General features: G+C 36.8%; 1 protein-coding gene across 1 annotated transcript; it reads left to right on the forward strand.

Moving 5' to 3' along the window:
* The first annotated feature begins 1,789 nt into the window (after positions 1–1,789).
* On the forward strand, positions 1,790–16,824 carry LOC135118414 (pre-mRNA splicing regulator USH1G-like). The gene is made up of 9 exons (XM_064040370.1): positions 1,790–2,174; positions 6,306–6,449; positions 10,855–11,076; positions 11,998–12,224; positions 13,203–13,372; positions 14,223–14,398; positions 14,695–14,814; positions 15,172–15,305; positions 15,673–16,824. Exons 1-9 carry the CDS (start codon positions 2,152–2,154, stop codon positions 15,942–15,944), a joined length of 1,488 nt encoding a protein of 495 aa, XP_063896440.1. The 5' UTR covers positions 1,790–2,151; the 3' UTR covers positions 15,945–16,824.
* The last annotated feature ends 858 nt before the right edge of the window (positions 16,825–17,682 follow it).

Consider the following 17,682-nt stretch of genomic DNA (forward strand, 5'->3'; position numbering starts at 1 on the left):
TGAACTCCTTTAGTGTTTCTCTTGTGATCTCTTTATACATAGGTAAATAATGTTAGTAGATGACAAATAGAGGAGGTTTTTTTTATATATTTTTTCGAAAACGTAGCCACTTTTGTTTTGACAAATCATTGAAAAACTTTAGCACCTAGTAGGAAACTACCATTATCTATCTGTCATGACGTTCACTATTTTATTATTATTAGCTAGAAATGACTAAACTAGGTTACCATTATTTATTCATAATATCAATTTTTATTAAGTGTTTCATTAAGGCGAGGAATTGGTCAACAATAATTCCATAACCGGCACGCGCATCTAAGGCGCCAAAAGGGGTCGGAGCGTCTGAGCGGGGCGAGGATAACAATACGCGCGCTAGCTTATAACTAAAAGTCGTAAGCGACAAAATGGTTTTGTAATTTTATTATTTAGAAATGATAATTTGATAAAAATTCCTTCTATCATTTTAAAGAGTATGTATATACTCGACTACTAAAAAAGTTAAGAGGCTTAAATCGGGTCCCGTTTGCCCATAATATGTGAATCTCTTTTTAAAAAGAGGTATGTTTGATATATTTTTCTCTGTTATAAAAGTTACCTAATCATGTTTCTACAACTAACAAAATAAGGGTTATATTATGAACTTTCAGGTAGCCAAGTTGTATTTTGATCCGTTTTGTATTTACTGAGAAAAATTGACATCCTTGGAGCCAAAAATTCCAATTCGTCCTCTTAAAGGGAACAGGGAAACCATTTTCCGAGTACTCAATAACATTTTTACTAATCTACTAGATATCTATGAGCCCTCTAAAAATAGTTAAACTAGATAAGGTAAGCACAGTCATATCGTGCGAACGATAATTTATCCGCCACTTGAGATTATACACACAATAATTCACTTTAAGGTAAGCTTTTTGCGGCACTTTTAATGATAATGGATGGTATTATATTCTAATACGTATCACTCTGCTATTGTTATTAATCACGCACACATGTATAATGCTTTTAATGTTCCTAGGTCTAATGGTTTTTGCTTCGGGTTGACGGTAACTTCCAGTCATGCTATGATCGGCTGTTCAGCGGTAGTTTTGGTGTTGCGTTTTAATCAATGGCTTTTCCCTTGAACAGATGGAGGCCAATTCTAGTGGAATCATTTTAGCTACTAAGCAATTCTGCAGTAAATACCTATATTACATTAATTTAACTGGTAGGTACCCAGGTGCTTTCTAACTAGGTACCTACCTGCACCAAAGCTACGATAGTGAATACGATAACCTATGTGCTATCCTTACAATAATTTCTAACTTACATATAGTGTAAAAAACGGCAAAACGGCTGAACCGAATGAGATGAAATTTGACATGCAGATATTACCTATATAGGTACCTATTCGATACTCTGGCTATATTTGGATACGGAAAAGCAGTTCTTTTGAGAGTCACGGACTAATCTGACTACAAAGAAAAACAAAACACTTAACTTAAATGTTTACAAATAGAGAACAACCTAAACATTAAAACAATTCGGAAACAAAAAAACTACATGAAACCTGTCCTAATCTGAAAATGTTAAAAATAACTTCAGATACGCTACATACTGCCATCTATACTTATAAACTGACAACAAAACGAACTACAATATCCAATAGTTTTGCTACTCGACAACAGATGGCACTTTGTAAAAAATCCTCTCGTCGCTAGATGTCGCTAACATCATCAAGCCTGTGAGGTCATTGAACGTCTGTCGTACCTTTCATTCAATGCGATCATTCACATTCCTCATTCAATGTTTGACGATGCGTACGTTTTTGAAGTTGTGTTGTATTGCCTTGTAACTTGACAACAGTCAGTGTTTCACCTGAGTGAAACAGGTGTTTCTGTTATTATTTTAGAACACGTAGCTATTGAAAAACATTGTAACAACTTCGTATTAAAACTTCAAAAGAATTGTATTTTTATATAATTAAATCTATTAAGTTATGTCAGTTCATAAAGGCAATTCGCCAAGGTGTGAAGTGTGACAAAACTGCAAACTTTCTCAGCTTATCAATTTCGCGGTTCTAAACTGTAGCAATCTGTTCAAAATGAGTTGAACAAACTTTCGTGCGGTCGTTGTGAGGTGTTTGTGGTACCAGTGCAGTGAAAAAGTACAAAAATGACCACGGACAGGTTTCATAAGTAAGTAAAAACAGGACAATCTAGTGTTTCGTGCAATCACGATAAGATATCGCAACATAAAGGTATTTCCGATAACATTCGGTAATAATCGATGAATAATTGGCAGGTTTATCGTTGCGATAATTAACCAAAATAGCTGAATTCAGAATCCTCATAATTCACATCCGTATAAAAATAAAATACTAATTCATAAACAAATGAAAGTTGGTAAGCAATCTTCATGAATAAAAACAACGTCCAATTATGACAATCATAATTAAAATAACTTATTGTCCGAAATAATTACTGTTTTTACGCTTTTCTAAACATTTATAAATGGTTCGTTATATAAGTATTTATTTAATTAATTCTACGTAGACGCTCTGATATTGCACGAAGTTTTAATTGCAATTTTTAGATACCTAAGTACTTACCTACTGTCTTTTCCTAAAACTAAGTAAGAACTTTGGCCTATGGACGTTACTCTCCGTGAACCCACGAAATTACATGCATAAAGGAACAAAAAAATATGAATAATCGCAATGTTTTCGTATCCTACATTAAACATTATCTGTCTGTAGATATTTTATCTGTTGATAAAATCACCATTGTTTCTGCCGGTAATTAAAAATGTACCTCATATCTTTCCTAATTCTTCAAAAAAATTTCGAAACACGACGTCACATTATTTTAGCCATATACCTACACACACATAATAATATGCTGTAAAATATCCATTGAATAAAGTCGGAGATTATCGCGATAAAAAAGTGCTATCAATGCAACCACATAACATTATTGTTCAATATTAATAGACATTATGAGGAAAAAAACAAGGATTAGGACTTGGTCATGAGCGGGGCGGACGAAAGTCGCCTAGTGAAAGATATTTGTTTATGTTGCAACTGCGATGAGCGAATTTTCTTTAGTTCCAAGTAAGATTATTGATAAACGATTGTTAAGAAAAGGAAAATATCCGCATCAGAGTACGAATGACGAAGACGACAACTAAGGGACCGTCATGAAACCATTGATTCAATCAATTTATATATATATATATATTTTTTAAATTCATTTTAATTAAAAGCACTTCTTGCTTCTCATCCCACTTGACACGGATTGCCATATAAAAAATAGAATAGAATAGAATATCCAATATATTTTACATTGGGTACCTTCATTGGGTACACATATTTTTGACAATGTAAAAAAAACACTTCTGCACGACTGTCGTCTAAATAAAATTCAGAAGGTAAGCAAACATATTGTAGAAGGTAACAACTGTACCTACTCATTCAAAGGTTTTGCTCCCGTACCCACAAACTAGAAGCGCTTAACGCTATCCCTGTCACCATATCCACAGCAAATTCGTTATCATAAAACAAGCGAATTCGTCACCACAAAACAAGCGAATTCGGGACATTGAACTACATACGAGCAACGTGTGGTGTCAACCCGACCGTGTCTCCTCCCGTTCCATGAATTAGGTACACGTTCCAACTAATACGGAACGGGGAAGTGCGGCTAAAATGAACAAACGGAATTCCGGATCATATTCTGTGAACATGAAAGAGGTTCATGGCTCTTATTAACTGCAGCTGGTATAAACGTACCTATTTGTCCCAGCTGGTGAAACAAACCGTATCATAGGTACAAAGTTCTCTGCTTGCCTCTGAAACCATTAAGCCATTAGTTCCGGCTGTCATTTGAAGATCTTTGACAGTCGTCACGGAAAGTCAGCAAGTCGTATCTTTGTCAAATGAGACTGTTATTCAAGGGCAAGGCTACCTAAGAGGTAATTGGACTCAATTATCTGAATGTATAATATAAAGATGAAGAGTTTGTTGTTTGGTTTCCTTGCTTGAACGGGATAATGTTAGGACTAAAAAAAATATTTTATTATTAGATAGCCCATTAATCGATGAACGCTATGGGTTACTTTTATCCGGATGCGCGGAATAGTTTCCTCAAGACGCGGGAGGCTAACGGAAACTATGTAGTACTAATATAAATAATACCTGCTATGAGAAGAATGTTAAACATGACACAAATACATAGACACATACACACAGACAGACAGACATCTTTGTATTGTCTTGAGAGCTCTTATTTTGTAAACATCTCCAACTATCTATGGCTACGTATTTGATTCATTTCAGTCCGAACATACATATTAGCTATTGTCCATCATCTTTGTTTGAAGTTAGCATTAAGTATTTCCTGTAGTGTCTAGCAATAACTTGGTTAATAGATTACCCGCCCATTACAATTTAGTCAAGAGTTCAAAGATCTCGTAAGCAATATCCTCCTAGAGTAAAGTCATTCCTAGTTTTACTATGTGGCATTAATGACGTAACTTTAATCCGCGTTTATTACTACGACCCTTGATACACGAAAAAAATGTTAGTTAGTTACAGCCTATTTATCGTCCCACTGCTGGGCACAGGCCTCCTCTCACACGGAGAAGGAAAAAAAAGTTTACAAACATAAATTCTTAGCAATGTTTTTAAGTACGCCTTCCTGTTTTAGAACTAAACAATAAACCAACCACGTGACATGACATACTCTACCACCTTCACGCTTCCTCGAACACCACGGCCGAGGGTAGCCCTGTGTGCCAAAACTATACCACGCTATTATCACACTTATAACAGCCTATATAAAGCTTATAATCCCTTGTAATGTTACTGTTATCATCGTATCGATTGTGGGTGACATGCAGGTGTTAGGTTGCTGGGTGACGAACCAATATGGGAAAGGTCACTGACATTATTCATTTGTTTAGCTGAAATTCAATTCAATAATATATATTCCAAAATAAAACAATCTGAATGAGAAATCTGGCTTTATCCTGCCGCATGCAGGCTTGGAAAACTTAAAAAGAATAACGGGGTGTCCTGCGTGAGCGACGAATGCGACGCGACGCGACGCAACACGGTGCGACGTAATGCGACGCGATGCTATACGCGACAAATGTCCTACGTGGTTTTGGTCATTACTTCTCAAATCAGTTAGAAATACAGTAAAATTTTGCTTGGAATTTCATATTTAAAGTACAGACTTTTAAAAAAATATCGTAAAAAGCACAGAAAGAAAACAAATATAATATTTTTACAAAGAAACACATTTGGTGAGTTCCATAATTTATATAAAAAATTAAGACCATAACGTAATTCGTGGTGTCGCGTCTGGTCGCCCTCAAAACAAGTTCGCGTTACGTCGCGTCTCGCCGCATACTGTCACATAGGCCGCATGTAGGGAATGCCGTAGAGTTGATCGCGTTCGTCGCGTTTGCAGCGTCGCGTCGCGTCGCGTTCGTCGCTCACACAGGACACCGCGTAAAAAATATAAAAGTAACCAAATTCTAGTCTCGAAGCATCGTTGATATTTAATTTTTAACTCGCCATCTGAATCTGGTTAAGGACCTAGGCTTCAGATGCTGTGTGATTTTATGCTAACAATAACATTTGCCTCAATTTAACTTCCAACCATTTTCACAAAGCTGGTAGGATTAGCCAGAGTTGTAAAATCAACTTAAAGCCATAAATAGATTACCTGTTAATATATCAATTACTCTTACCTACTGAGCGATTAATTATAATCAAGCAATAATTGATCAATAGCCACAGAGTTAAGAAACTGACAGAAACTGATAGGGGATTTACCTCATATGATCAACCTTTTTGCCTCAAAGAACAAAACAAATGGAAATACTGACAAATATTGACTTTTAATGATAATGATAATCTGCAGATAAAACAAAAATGTTAAGCCTATATTTAAATTACACAAGTATTTATAAAGGGCAAATTAAAAAAAAAACATAATGTGAGCCGTATGTGAAAACATTGATAAATAAAAAAACGTGAAAAAGAAAAGATGCTCTCCAACTTGTGTGCTATCTTTATGAAAATGAAAACACATAATCTTGAAATAGTTTGAGATTTTACATTCGCTTCGCAAATAATATTTTTACCTTTTGCCGGATTTCCAAGCGGTAAAAACCGAACGACATCGCCCGGTTCGTATGAGCAGTGTAGTGCAGAAAATCTGCCATTGTGCAAAGGCTGTAAGAATCTTTATAGTAAGTTAAAGAAGCAAAGATTGGTCTAAGAACCTAAAAATACTAAGCCATGCCTTGTGATCTTCCAGGGCAGCCAAAGACGGCCTGCTAGAGGTGCTACGAGAGGCTACTCGCAAGGAATGCAACAACAAGGACGAGTCGGGCATGACGCCTACACTCTGGGCTGCCTTTGAGGGACACATTGACGCTTTACGACTGCTATGTGGCAGAGGGTGAGTTGGAACTTCAGATTATCTTTGGAGAACATTTTGAGGTTTAAAGAAGATCAATGAATAGAATACCTACAAATATATTAATGCTGAATTGCTACTGATATCAAAAAAGCTTGATGTGGGCCTCCTAAAGGAATACACATGCTAGACTTTTATGTCCTAGTTTAAGATTGTATTGTCTATTCTTGTTGGAGGTCCAATAAATAAAGAACTAATTAAAATACTTACTAAGATGATATGTAGGTTTAAAGTTTAGATGATATGTTGGGAAAAGGAACACGAAGTCAGAGCATACAACTATTTATTTACTTGATCAGAACCGATTTTTTTGATATTTCATCCTCAATTTCGCGAACTACCGACAAATACGTATACAAATTAATCTAACAAAACTATATCATACAACAAAAGCCAGCCCCGGATCTAGGGGGGGGCAAGCCGGGGCCCATGCCCCGGGCGGCAAATTCAGGGGGCGGCAAAATCAGGTGTCTGCCTGATTTTAAATCCTACATCACAGATTACCATAATAGTTACCTACAGGGCCGTCTTAACCTATGGTGCAGGGTGTGGGAATAACCTGGCCGCCTCGGTCTCAGGGGCGCCGCGGGACGCCCCACAAGAATATTTCGATGAAAGTACATGATACTGACAAGCAAAGTTTCTAAAAAAGTCGTCTTCGCTTTGTTTAATTCAGTGGTTCTTAACCGGTGGTCCGCCGACCACTGGTGGTCCCTGGAGGCATTCCAAGAGGTCCGCGAAGCTTAGCTTCGCGACGTTGCTAGATACGTTATCTAACTTAATTTTTTACGACTTTTAATTGCGAGCGGGGGTTTTCGCATGGACGTATATCGGGTGTGTTTGCGCTACATTTTACGTAATTTTGGTTTTGAGTCTTAAAAAATAATAAAAATTTCGCGCTCGCTTCGCTCGCGTATTCAGAAACTATATGCCCTTATTTTTGCATTTGTCAACAAACAAAAAGTTAAGTACGTGTGGGCTAAATTTTACGTAATATTTGGTTGAAGTCCGATAAAAATTTCGCACTCGCTTCGCTCGCGTGTTCAGAAACTATATGTCCTTATTTTGGCATTTGTCAACAAACAAAAAGTTAAGTACTTTTGGGCTAAATTTTACGTAATATTTGGTTGAAGTCCGATAAAAATTTCGCACTCGCTTCGCTCGCGTGTTCAGAAACTATATGTCCTTATTTTGGCATTTGTCAACAAACAAAAAGTTAAGTACTTTTGGGCTAAATTTTACGTAATATTTGGTTTAAGTCCGACAGAATTTCGCGCTCGCTTCGCTCGCGTATTCAGAAACTGTATTATGGCCCTTATTTTTGCATTTATCAACAAACAAAACGTTAAGTACGTTTGGGCGAAATTTTTACGAAATTTTTGTTTTAAGTCCGATAAAAATTTCGCGCTCGCTTCGCTCGCGTATTCAAAAACTATATGCCCTTATTTTTGCATTTGTCAACAAACAAAAAGTTAAGAACGTTTGAGCTACATTTTACGTAAAATTTGGTTTAAGTCCGATAAAAATTTCGCGCTCGCTTCGCTCGCGCTTTTGGGAACTACATACGCAAGTTTCTCTTTATTTGCATTTGCTTTCCTACATAACTGCCGACATGCGTTTAGCTTTGAGTAGAACTGACCCAAAAATTCAGTTTTTTTTTTTATAAATTAATAATAAAGAAATGACTGCTAATTTAGGTAAATGAGGTGGTCCCCGGCAAGACAAAATTTTGTTAAAGTGGGATGAGTGTATGAGGGACATATCAAAAAGGTGGTTTAATTGATCATTTTGATTATTTTTCACTTTTAGCATCCTCCAACTAAGTGAAAAAATTCTCGCTCGCTACGTTCGCGGCTAAATGACAATTTGTGTACTGTTTTCTTGATGGTGTATGATTTTTATTGACGCATCGAATCAACGAAAACAAATGGCACTCGCTCTAATCACGGTTTCTTTTTATTTGTACATAATTCCCTGTTTAATTTGTGAGTCTTCAAACAAATAACTTAAAAAAGTTCGCGCTCGCTACGCTCGCGGCTACTTGTTGCTTGACTATGTACTTGCTTAATCAGGTACTTTTGTGTCGTAGACTCTAAAATTTTCGCGCTCGCTTCGCTCGCGCAATATTACACACACATTGCCTTGTTGACTTCATCAGTCAAATCCACACTGTCTTACCTTTTATAAGTCAAATGTAGCAAAAATAAATTTTATGGAGTCCTCAAAAACAAAAAAGTTTGCGCCTCCGACTGCTTGTTACTTTACAGCGCTTCTTAAAACTTATTAACATTTTGTGTATATTAATCTGTCTCGACTTTCATACTTAAACCTGGCCAACAGTTTGAGCCTACAATGATTTGGACACATTTTTTTAAGTCCTTTACCTACCAAGAAAGTGACTTTCTTTGGTGAAAATAAACATAAGTAGGTAGACAGGCGGGGCGGCATTTTTCAGTTTTTGCCCCGCCTAAAAAAAATTGAAGATCCGGGGCTGACAAAAGCCCTACGCTAATCTACGCACGTTGTAATTCAATATTACGTGCAGATAAAGTTTAATTTATAGTAACAATTAAGTTTGTTATAGACGGTGATTAGTTTAATAGCCTAACTGTTGTCACGTAGGCATGACTGGCTACTTTCTTATTAATAAGTTAGTTAGCAAACGTTGACAGGGGTGTGTTTACAATGATACTTACTTTCAGGCTTATTGCCTGTTGTATAAGACTTTAATTTTATCTCTAATTCGTTTATTACAAACAATAAAAGCATTTTAGAAGAGATAATTTAAAATACTGTTGAACTTAGCCCACACTCCTTATTTTTGATATTATATTTGGTATGGTAGCTAAGAAATCTTACATATAATTGGATTGAATTAATGTTTCAATCATTATAATTACAACAATATTGTTCTTAAAAGAGGAATACACAAACATCCGATCCTATCCACTCTTGCTTTTAATACAATTTTCTTTTCCTCACATTTTATTAGTATAATGCCTGCTTGAGAACAATGTAGTATCACTCACTGTCGCTTTCACGCATTGTTTGCTCTCCAACGCAACATTATACAATGTTACGGATTATATTACGTAAAAAATATGAGGAGAATCGCTTCATTAGCCTTTAGAAGTTGTTATGTGAATCGCCGGAGGATCTGCGTTTGCGCTTCTGCTGTTATTCCCATCAGATCTCGTTCAATGCATTATGTGGAGCCTTCATTTACATAAAGAGTACCTACTAAATAAAGAGTATTATCAGTAGATATGCTCCAAACTACTTTTCTATTAGATGAAATAATTAGAATTAAATAGAAGATTTTCAATAAAGAATAATCTATCTATTAGTATCTATATATTTTCATTTTCATGTATCGTCAACTATTTCCATTGCCATAAAAATTGTACTGCTCCTAATTTTCGTAATTAAGATCTAAACTCGCAATTCAGGGAACGGTTAAAAAACAAAAAATTTAAGGTCTGTGGACGTGTCACCATGTTAACTGGTACATTTAAATGTACCACCATACAGACGGTACAGTTAATAACTGTGTTCCACATTCGTCCTTTTCGAAATGAGCGCGAATTACATTCCAAGCAGGTTAGTAACTGGTAACCTTTTATGTGTTCATGGTTCATCAATATCATTCAGAATAGCTATATGATATAAGTGATAGTCCAATATAGGTTTTTAATTTTACCTACCTAAGTACTACTGAAATGCTTGTGGACCGATAAATCTCTACGTGGTGTGCATTCTTTGATTTGACACGCAATGAAATTTATAGGTACGGTTCTATAGAAACTCAGTACAGATTTCGGTTTTTACATCACAAACCAAAATATTTGGGCATTCATACACTTTTGAAGTGACTACCGTTATAACCACACCATTAGTCACAAAACACGACATTTCAGAACAATTCGAGTACAATTGACAGTGATCCACAAATCATTACTTTCACTATTTATCCAAGTCCACTACTTTGTGACGCGGACGCAATTACCTAGGTACCTACCTACATATAATTTGAAAGTGAAAATATCTCCAGCACAATGATATAGATTTCAAAATCATCATGTTATGATATGATATATGCTCAGGCGCAATCATCAATGACCTAGTTGTAACTCATGGAGATTATGCAGGGGGAAATCGAGTCCAATTTTCAAGTGGACAACAAAATGTTGCTAGATTGATACCCATTAGAACTTCTGCATACTGTAGACTAAATTGTTGGCCGGTAAGTTTGCCCGATGGTCAGCTGGCAGTTTATTTTGAAGGTATCAATCAGTCAAATCTTCCTGTACAGTTTTCGCAAAAGCCTCTGACGTTCTTTCGAGTTTGGCGAGAACTAATTAAACCTAATAAAATATCTTTCTTCTAGAGGAGAACCCGACAAAGCTGATTACTTCGGCAACACAGCGCTCCACCTAGCGGCAGCCCGGGGACACAAAGAATGCGTCACTTTCCTCATCAACTTTGGCGCCAATGTGTTCGCGATGGACGTCGACGGCCACACTGCGCAAGAGTTGGCCGCCATTAATGGCAGGGACGATATTCTGCGCTATCTCGACCAGGCTACTGCTAAACTGGAGAATAATGATAAGTATGTTGGTTTATGTTTTGGTATTAATAACTATCTGTTCAAAATGGTACCCCAAATAGGTGATTTATTTTGGGCTACTATTTCTAAGCATTACGCACTGCATACAAATGGATACTAACAGTGTATTCTAGCCTAATTCTTATTGGTATCCAAATAAAGACAAACAGTAGGTAAGTATTCTTTTGGCCATCCACATTACCTAATGAGATAACATGTCAATGTTCTCTCATTTTCATCTCTTATTCGAGTAATTGCAAGCAGTTACATAAATAGCTAAACTTTCAACTTAACACTTAAATACGACATGATACAAATTAATTGTTTCCTTAATAACTGCGTAAATATTTTACGAGCAACCTAATCTAACGTGTTACAGTTTGTAATAGTCGTTGTGTAAGCGTTCCCATCATTACACGCGCGATTTCTTCGTGAATTGGGCTAATTGGTGTCTCATGGTGTAAGAGTTGTGTAATGTTACGTACATCAATTATATCAACCTAGATTGATACCCTGATAGGTTGAAAGCTAGTTCAAGAAAACCTACTTACTTCGAGCTTTCATGACAGAACTACTGAACCTATTTTAATGTCACACATAAGACGGCCACCTTCAGTCCGAGAAAGGACAGAGGATAGTCTTTTTGTCGCGAAGAACAGCTAGTTTAATATAAACCAAATATTTTTTACTAATATATAATATATAGTTTCCTAAATGAATCCTATAACCCTTATCAGAGCTTAACGAAGCCCTTCATCAATGTTGACATACAACAGCTTAGATACTAAGTATTAGCATTAAAAAATAAAGCAATCATTTGGTAAACAGGATATTAACTGGAATTCATCAAACTTTTTTTGTATTACCAAAAACAACTATGACACCAATAACAACTTTAACCCATATCAACATCTAAAATTCCAGAAAAAAGGCCAAGTCCCTAAAAGAAAAAGCGAAAAAGGACTACGAGAAATCCCACAAGCAATACCAGAAACGGCAGAGTAAGGCTGATCTGATAGCCGAGAAGGAGATGAAGAAGTTAGCCAAGGAGTGGGACCAGGGTTATGTGGAAGAAGTCCATACCATGCCGCATCGACCCAGCAATGTGCTGTGGGCTCTTAAGCAGAAGATGACTAGGTCTACTAGCCATGGTAAGTAATCACGTCAATTTATTGGCTACTTGAGCATTCAGAGCCGGTTATAGTGAAAGCCTGGAGTCAAAAATTTGGTAGAAACAAAATACGTGCAAAAACCGTCATGTTTTGTCTGCCCTTCATGGCAGCCGGGTAAAAATAACTGAGGCCTTTTTTTTGAAGTGAGAATTCATGATCCTGGGTCTCCATAGGTGCAGCGAGAGGGAGTGTCAGACTTTTACTGACGGGAACCCACTTTTGTTCCTTTTGAAGCCCGTTTGGTATCAATAGTACTTCAAATAAAACTCATAAATCACAATTGAGTAAAATATCATATTTTTCGGTAGGTACATAAAATAGTTGGCTTGTAGTCTACTATCGACCATCTAATATCGAAAAGTACGTGTACTTTAACACAGACGATGACAATACGTAATATACAATTAATTCATTTATTGCTGATAATATAATATTTGATATAGGATTCGATACGGTATTTAATTTCCTCCTACATTGGTATCACTGATAGCTAAAATCCAACATTATTTGTTCTAATCTTAAATAGCATCTAACATGGTTTTATAACGTCGTATAATACGTCAAAAATGTATTTCGAAGGCGTATCGATAAGACACACATTGGAATGCTTATGTTGTGATGCAGATAAAATTAATTGAACGAATAACTGCTCTATACTAGCAGCCTTTTCACACTGGTGGGTTTCCGAGCGACGTCAAACGGGTTCGCAAGGGCTTTTGCGCGTATACGTACGACAGGAAACAATTGACGGCTGCCAGTACAAATAGGAAGTTAAAACCCCGCGACTCTGGTACCAGCCGAGCGGTGTCGCTCGAAAAACCCAAGCGGAAAATCCACCAGTGTCAAAACGCTGTCGTATTATAAAGCTAAAGAGTTTTTGTTCTTTTAAACCCGCTTATCTTAGGAAGTACTCTATTAGTTCCCTTAATTTAATCAAACCCTTACATACAATTGCAGGTAATCTCCTAGCAGATGAACAGCCCCGACCGACATACAGTGCACTGGTAGGCACCGTGAACTCCGGCGCCCGAGGCCGCGGCGCCGTCTACAAGAAGGCGCTCGCCAGCAAGCTGAGGAACAACACTGTGGGACGCAGCGGAGCTAATGTGCCCACTGATGACTTCAAGGTGAGGTTAAGGTGTTTAAAGGTCTTACGGTGTGCACAGAGAGTGCATACATTAGTCCTGAAACTCCGCATACTTTGAGATATATACAAAAGTAGGACAACTTGCTCAAAAAAAATTGTGCCTACTCACTGTTGCCGCTACGTATATCCGCAACGTGGAGTACTTTCTTGTTACCCGTATACTAACTTATTGTCGCCTCTGTATTTTTTTTTTATCCAACAGAATGGTCGTGTTACCTACATAGTAAATGTTCTCATAATTCTCTTGATTTGATTTCTTATTTGTTCAAATTAGAATTTGGGGTATTAGACATATAATCTACTATGTAATACCTTGCTTTACTTTCTGACCTTGCTAACTATTTCATTCTTAGATTATCACATTAAATAAAGTTAACATGTCGCAATCCAATTAGCACTTCCATCACTACACAAACAACCAAAAATACTCCAAGAGTGATTTCACACTAGCGAGTAATTCGTTTGATTCTGTAGGTACAGTGAAACAAATGCTTGTTGAAATCATCGCTATTGATCATTGCGGTTCAAGCAATGACTGTTGCTGGGGAGTTTGCTGCACTGATTCTCCGTCCCAGGAAAAGCACAAAGGAAGCGGTGACGGATAGGCATTTTCGGGGCTGTCTTTTGTAAATATTTACGTTCGAAAGTCCTGTTTTGCAGGCAACTTTGAATTGAGTTTGATGCCCAAGCAAGCGAGGGCTTACTTTTATAAGTACGCACGGCAAAATATGCTAGTGTGAAACCACAGTAATAGATCGTACTTTGCTAAATAAATATAACAGTAACTACCGTTAAAATACCTTTCAAAACCAACGGCATTTACCACATAGGTTGGAGAAATAGAGACGACTGGTCGTCGTTCCGTCACGTCCCTGAGCGGGGTGCGGCGAGACTCGGAGGTCATGTATGTGGGGACCTTCGGAGCTGGTCCTCAGGCGAGGGGCAACGTGTCTGATGTCTTTGCTGAACAGCATCCTGAGCCGGTGCAGAAGAAACCACTCACCAGGTATGTGGTAAAGCAGGTTTTTATAGGTTTCGGGTATATAGACTGGACCTTGTAACTTTTTAGTTCACCTGTGTCATTTTCTTTTTGAGTGAGCTTAATCATGTAACAAGCTTTACTTCCATAGTTAAAAAATATTTATTTTGCTAATTTAAAATATGAAATACTAAAAAAAGAAAGCTCTAAAATTGCTCCCAACTCCTCATACTTACTTTTAAGACCCTTGTGCGAGTTTCCCTTGTGTTCGAAATTTATTTACTTCTATAACAATTCCATACAAAATTATTCCTTTTCTTTAGGTCTGCAAGCCAACCAGACTTCGCGGCAGTGAACGAGGACAGCGGTATTGGACAAGAAGTGATGTTGCAAGAACCTGCTAGCATATTCGAACGACCCGGCTTTGGTAGCGTCGCTTTCAGGTAAGAGCATACACGTAATACGCACAACAAAACTGTAACACCTAATCAACTACATATGATTTAGATGGTTATAAAAATATAACGGGCTTGATACTTATTGATGGCAGTCGTTAAACATGGACCCGAAATTATCGTGACTCCTATTCGTCAAGACGTATATTGGTACCAGCCTACTTCAAAAACCAGGCCCAATTAATCACACCTGACACAAAATAGAGAAATCTCCTGAATTTTCCTCAAAGATCTGCGATAATACCATACCTTCTTAGACAACATTGGGTCTTATGTTTTCCTTTGTCAACTATTTTTGGTAATTTTAACCTAAAGTTCTACATATTATGTGTGTTATATTTGCAGACGTTCAATAACAGCGACTCTGAGTGCTCTGGGCGGCGGCGCGGCGCCGGGCGAGGACCTGTCCATCGGCTCTGCCGGCTCCCTCGCAGCCAGGCATGCCTACCAGCCTGCTGAGTGGACTTCTGCACAGTCGGGTAAATATTACTACATTTATTGTCCACTGGCTGTTTTGTCGTAGTTTCACCCTCATCCCGAAGGGATTTTATCATGTACCCAGACAAGATTTTTTTTAATCCGTTAAAAAATTCTTGATAAAATATAACGTTTACATATTTCTATTTATTTTATTCGTTTAGACTGTGGGACAGTCCTTAAGAGAGGTGACATTGGAACAAAAAGAATAAAAGGAAAGATATTGGTCCAAAAACGCAGAAAACATTTGAAATAGGTCTACTTGCAAAAATATTCTCAGGTTTTAGCAGTCACATAAAAAACAGCTTCAACTTTATACTTTATACATCAAACCATAACATAAATAAACTTTATCCTTCACCTTTCCAGAGAGCTCAACAATAACATCAGACGAGGAAGCCGAAGCCGAGGAATCAGGGTACGCCTCCCTCGAACGATTCCTCACAGCCTGGGGTCTCTCCCAATACGTACAGAAGTTCAAGGACGAACAAATTGACCTCGACGCTCTCATGCTGCTCACGGAAAGTGACATGAAGACCTTAGGACTCCCTCTAGGACCTTACAGGAAACTGGTCACAGCTGTTCAAGAGAGAAAACAAGCCTTATCGCACCCGGGACCTATGATAGATACGGCTATATGATTGGTAGGTATGGTATAAAATGTGTGCTCAATTTTTTTGTTAAATGGTAGAATTTTTGGATTTTGTTGTGGTTACAAACCATAGTAGAAACGATGTTTCTTGGCGAGTCTGAAGTTAAATGTTTTAGTTACTCTGTAGATCTCTTAAGAACGAAACATAACGACGCAGGTAACTTCAGACTCGCAAAGATACACTTCCAATCAAATTAATTTGACCCTTCGAAACCCACAACACACTACAGCCCATTCGCGATGAGTTCATATAGGCCAAATGATTTGACGAGATGTGTACTGTACATCGGCCGTAGACATCTGTTGAACACTTGTCTAAAAAAATCTGGCTACAAAACGGAGACATTTTTTTCAACAAGTGTTCAACAGACGTTTATAAGTTTTTGTGGTACTACGGTAGATGTCCTAAAGCTAAGTATCTATAAAGTACACAATTCTGATTTCTACCCATTTTTGCACATTATTTATATGAGTATTATGATCATTTCTTACATTATTTTTGAGTGCTATTAGTGTGTTATGTATCTTATATAAATAAAATTGATGTTACAAATGCCTAAAACGACGTGGTATTTCGTTCATAGAACGTTAGGAATAAGTTGAAAGTGTGGTTTAAGTAAAAATATGAAACTGTTTGTGTTAACAAACAAATATTATGTACTTCACACCAACATATTTTTTATTCATAGCCTTTTATATGTATTTCTTAATAATTTCTTGAATTATTATTTTTCTTATTAAAATGAAATAATGTTTATTATTCCTCATGAAATGTGATAGTAAATGTTCGATATCATTCCATCCAGTGTTACGTCCAATCGCCATATTAAATATTTTTGTACAGTTTTTGAATATACATTTTTATGAAAAAGCTTTTGTTTTATTGGATAGTTTCAAAAATATAAGAGAAACACAGTATTTTTTCCAATTGTTTTATTAAGGAAGTTTTAAATACAATTAAAAATATAATCTATCATTTATTTATTGTAATGCATAACCTACACTGATTAATGTACAAATAGTCCTGAGCTAACTAGTTGGTACGATACCTCGATTTTGACTAAGGAAATTAAATACAAAATTCCATAGAAACACCATTATGCTAGCGTATCTTCATACGAAAAGGACGGTTTTCATGATTTGACAAACAAAACACACAAACAAAAATACTATATAATTGTTCTACACGAAAGAAATGAAGATATATCAAGGGGAAATATACCATATTTCTTCTTACTATCCTGAATACACCTACCTTGCATTATAAAGTTTGTGTACAAAATACCTTTATCTACTAGTCCTACATTAAATTAGATTAAGATATGTTTAACAGTACAAATGAGCAATATTTATAAGATAGAAGGCACAATACTTTCGGATATATTTATTTGATCAGAGTAAATAAGTCGAATTTTATAAAAAAACTATAATTATGAATCCAAAAATCCTTAAATTCTTAGATTTTAACTTAGGTACTAAAAGAATTTGTTTTATTTCTGTATATTATGGCGGAGTGTTCACTTACTTACTCCTAATTACAGCGTCTCTCCCAATACATTGTTACAATACAGTTATCTAAAATTCGTAGCAGAGATTGTTCGTAATGTCGCATGGAAACGTCAAGAGTCAGTGGCGTCAGAGTTTCGCGTAGCCGTGCGCGGCGCGGCGACGCGGCTCGATGTCGTCGTGTCGTCCTCTACTGCCTGATCCATCGAGGCCGAGCGCCG

This window comes from Helicoverpa armigera, chromosome 2, assembly GCF_030705265.1.
Source record: "Helicoverpa armigera isolate CAAS_96S chromosome 2, ASM3070526v1, whole genome shotgun sequence".
In the NCBI taxonomy this organism is placed as follows: domain Eukaryota; kingdom Metazoa; phylum Arthropoda; class Insecta; order Lepidoptera; family Noctuidae; genus Helicoverpa; species Helicoverpa armigera.

What these genes read in the sequence shown, in the direction of transcription:
- LOC135118414 (XM_064040370.1), top strand. Translation starts at nt 2,152, where the DNA reads ATGACCACGGACAGGTTTCATAA. An exon ending in TGCCCACTGATGACTTCAAG is followed by an intron (nt 13,373 to 14,222) that starts GTGAGGTTAAGG and finishes TTTACCACATAG; the next exon opens with GTTGGAGAAATAGAGACGAC. An exon ending in GTGGACTTCTGCACAGTCGG is followed by an intron (nt 15,306 to 15,672) that starts GTAAATATTACT and finishes TCACCTTTCCAG; the next exon opens with AGAGCTCAACAATAACATCA.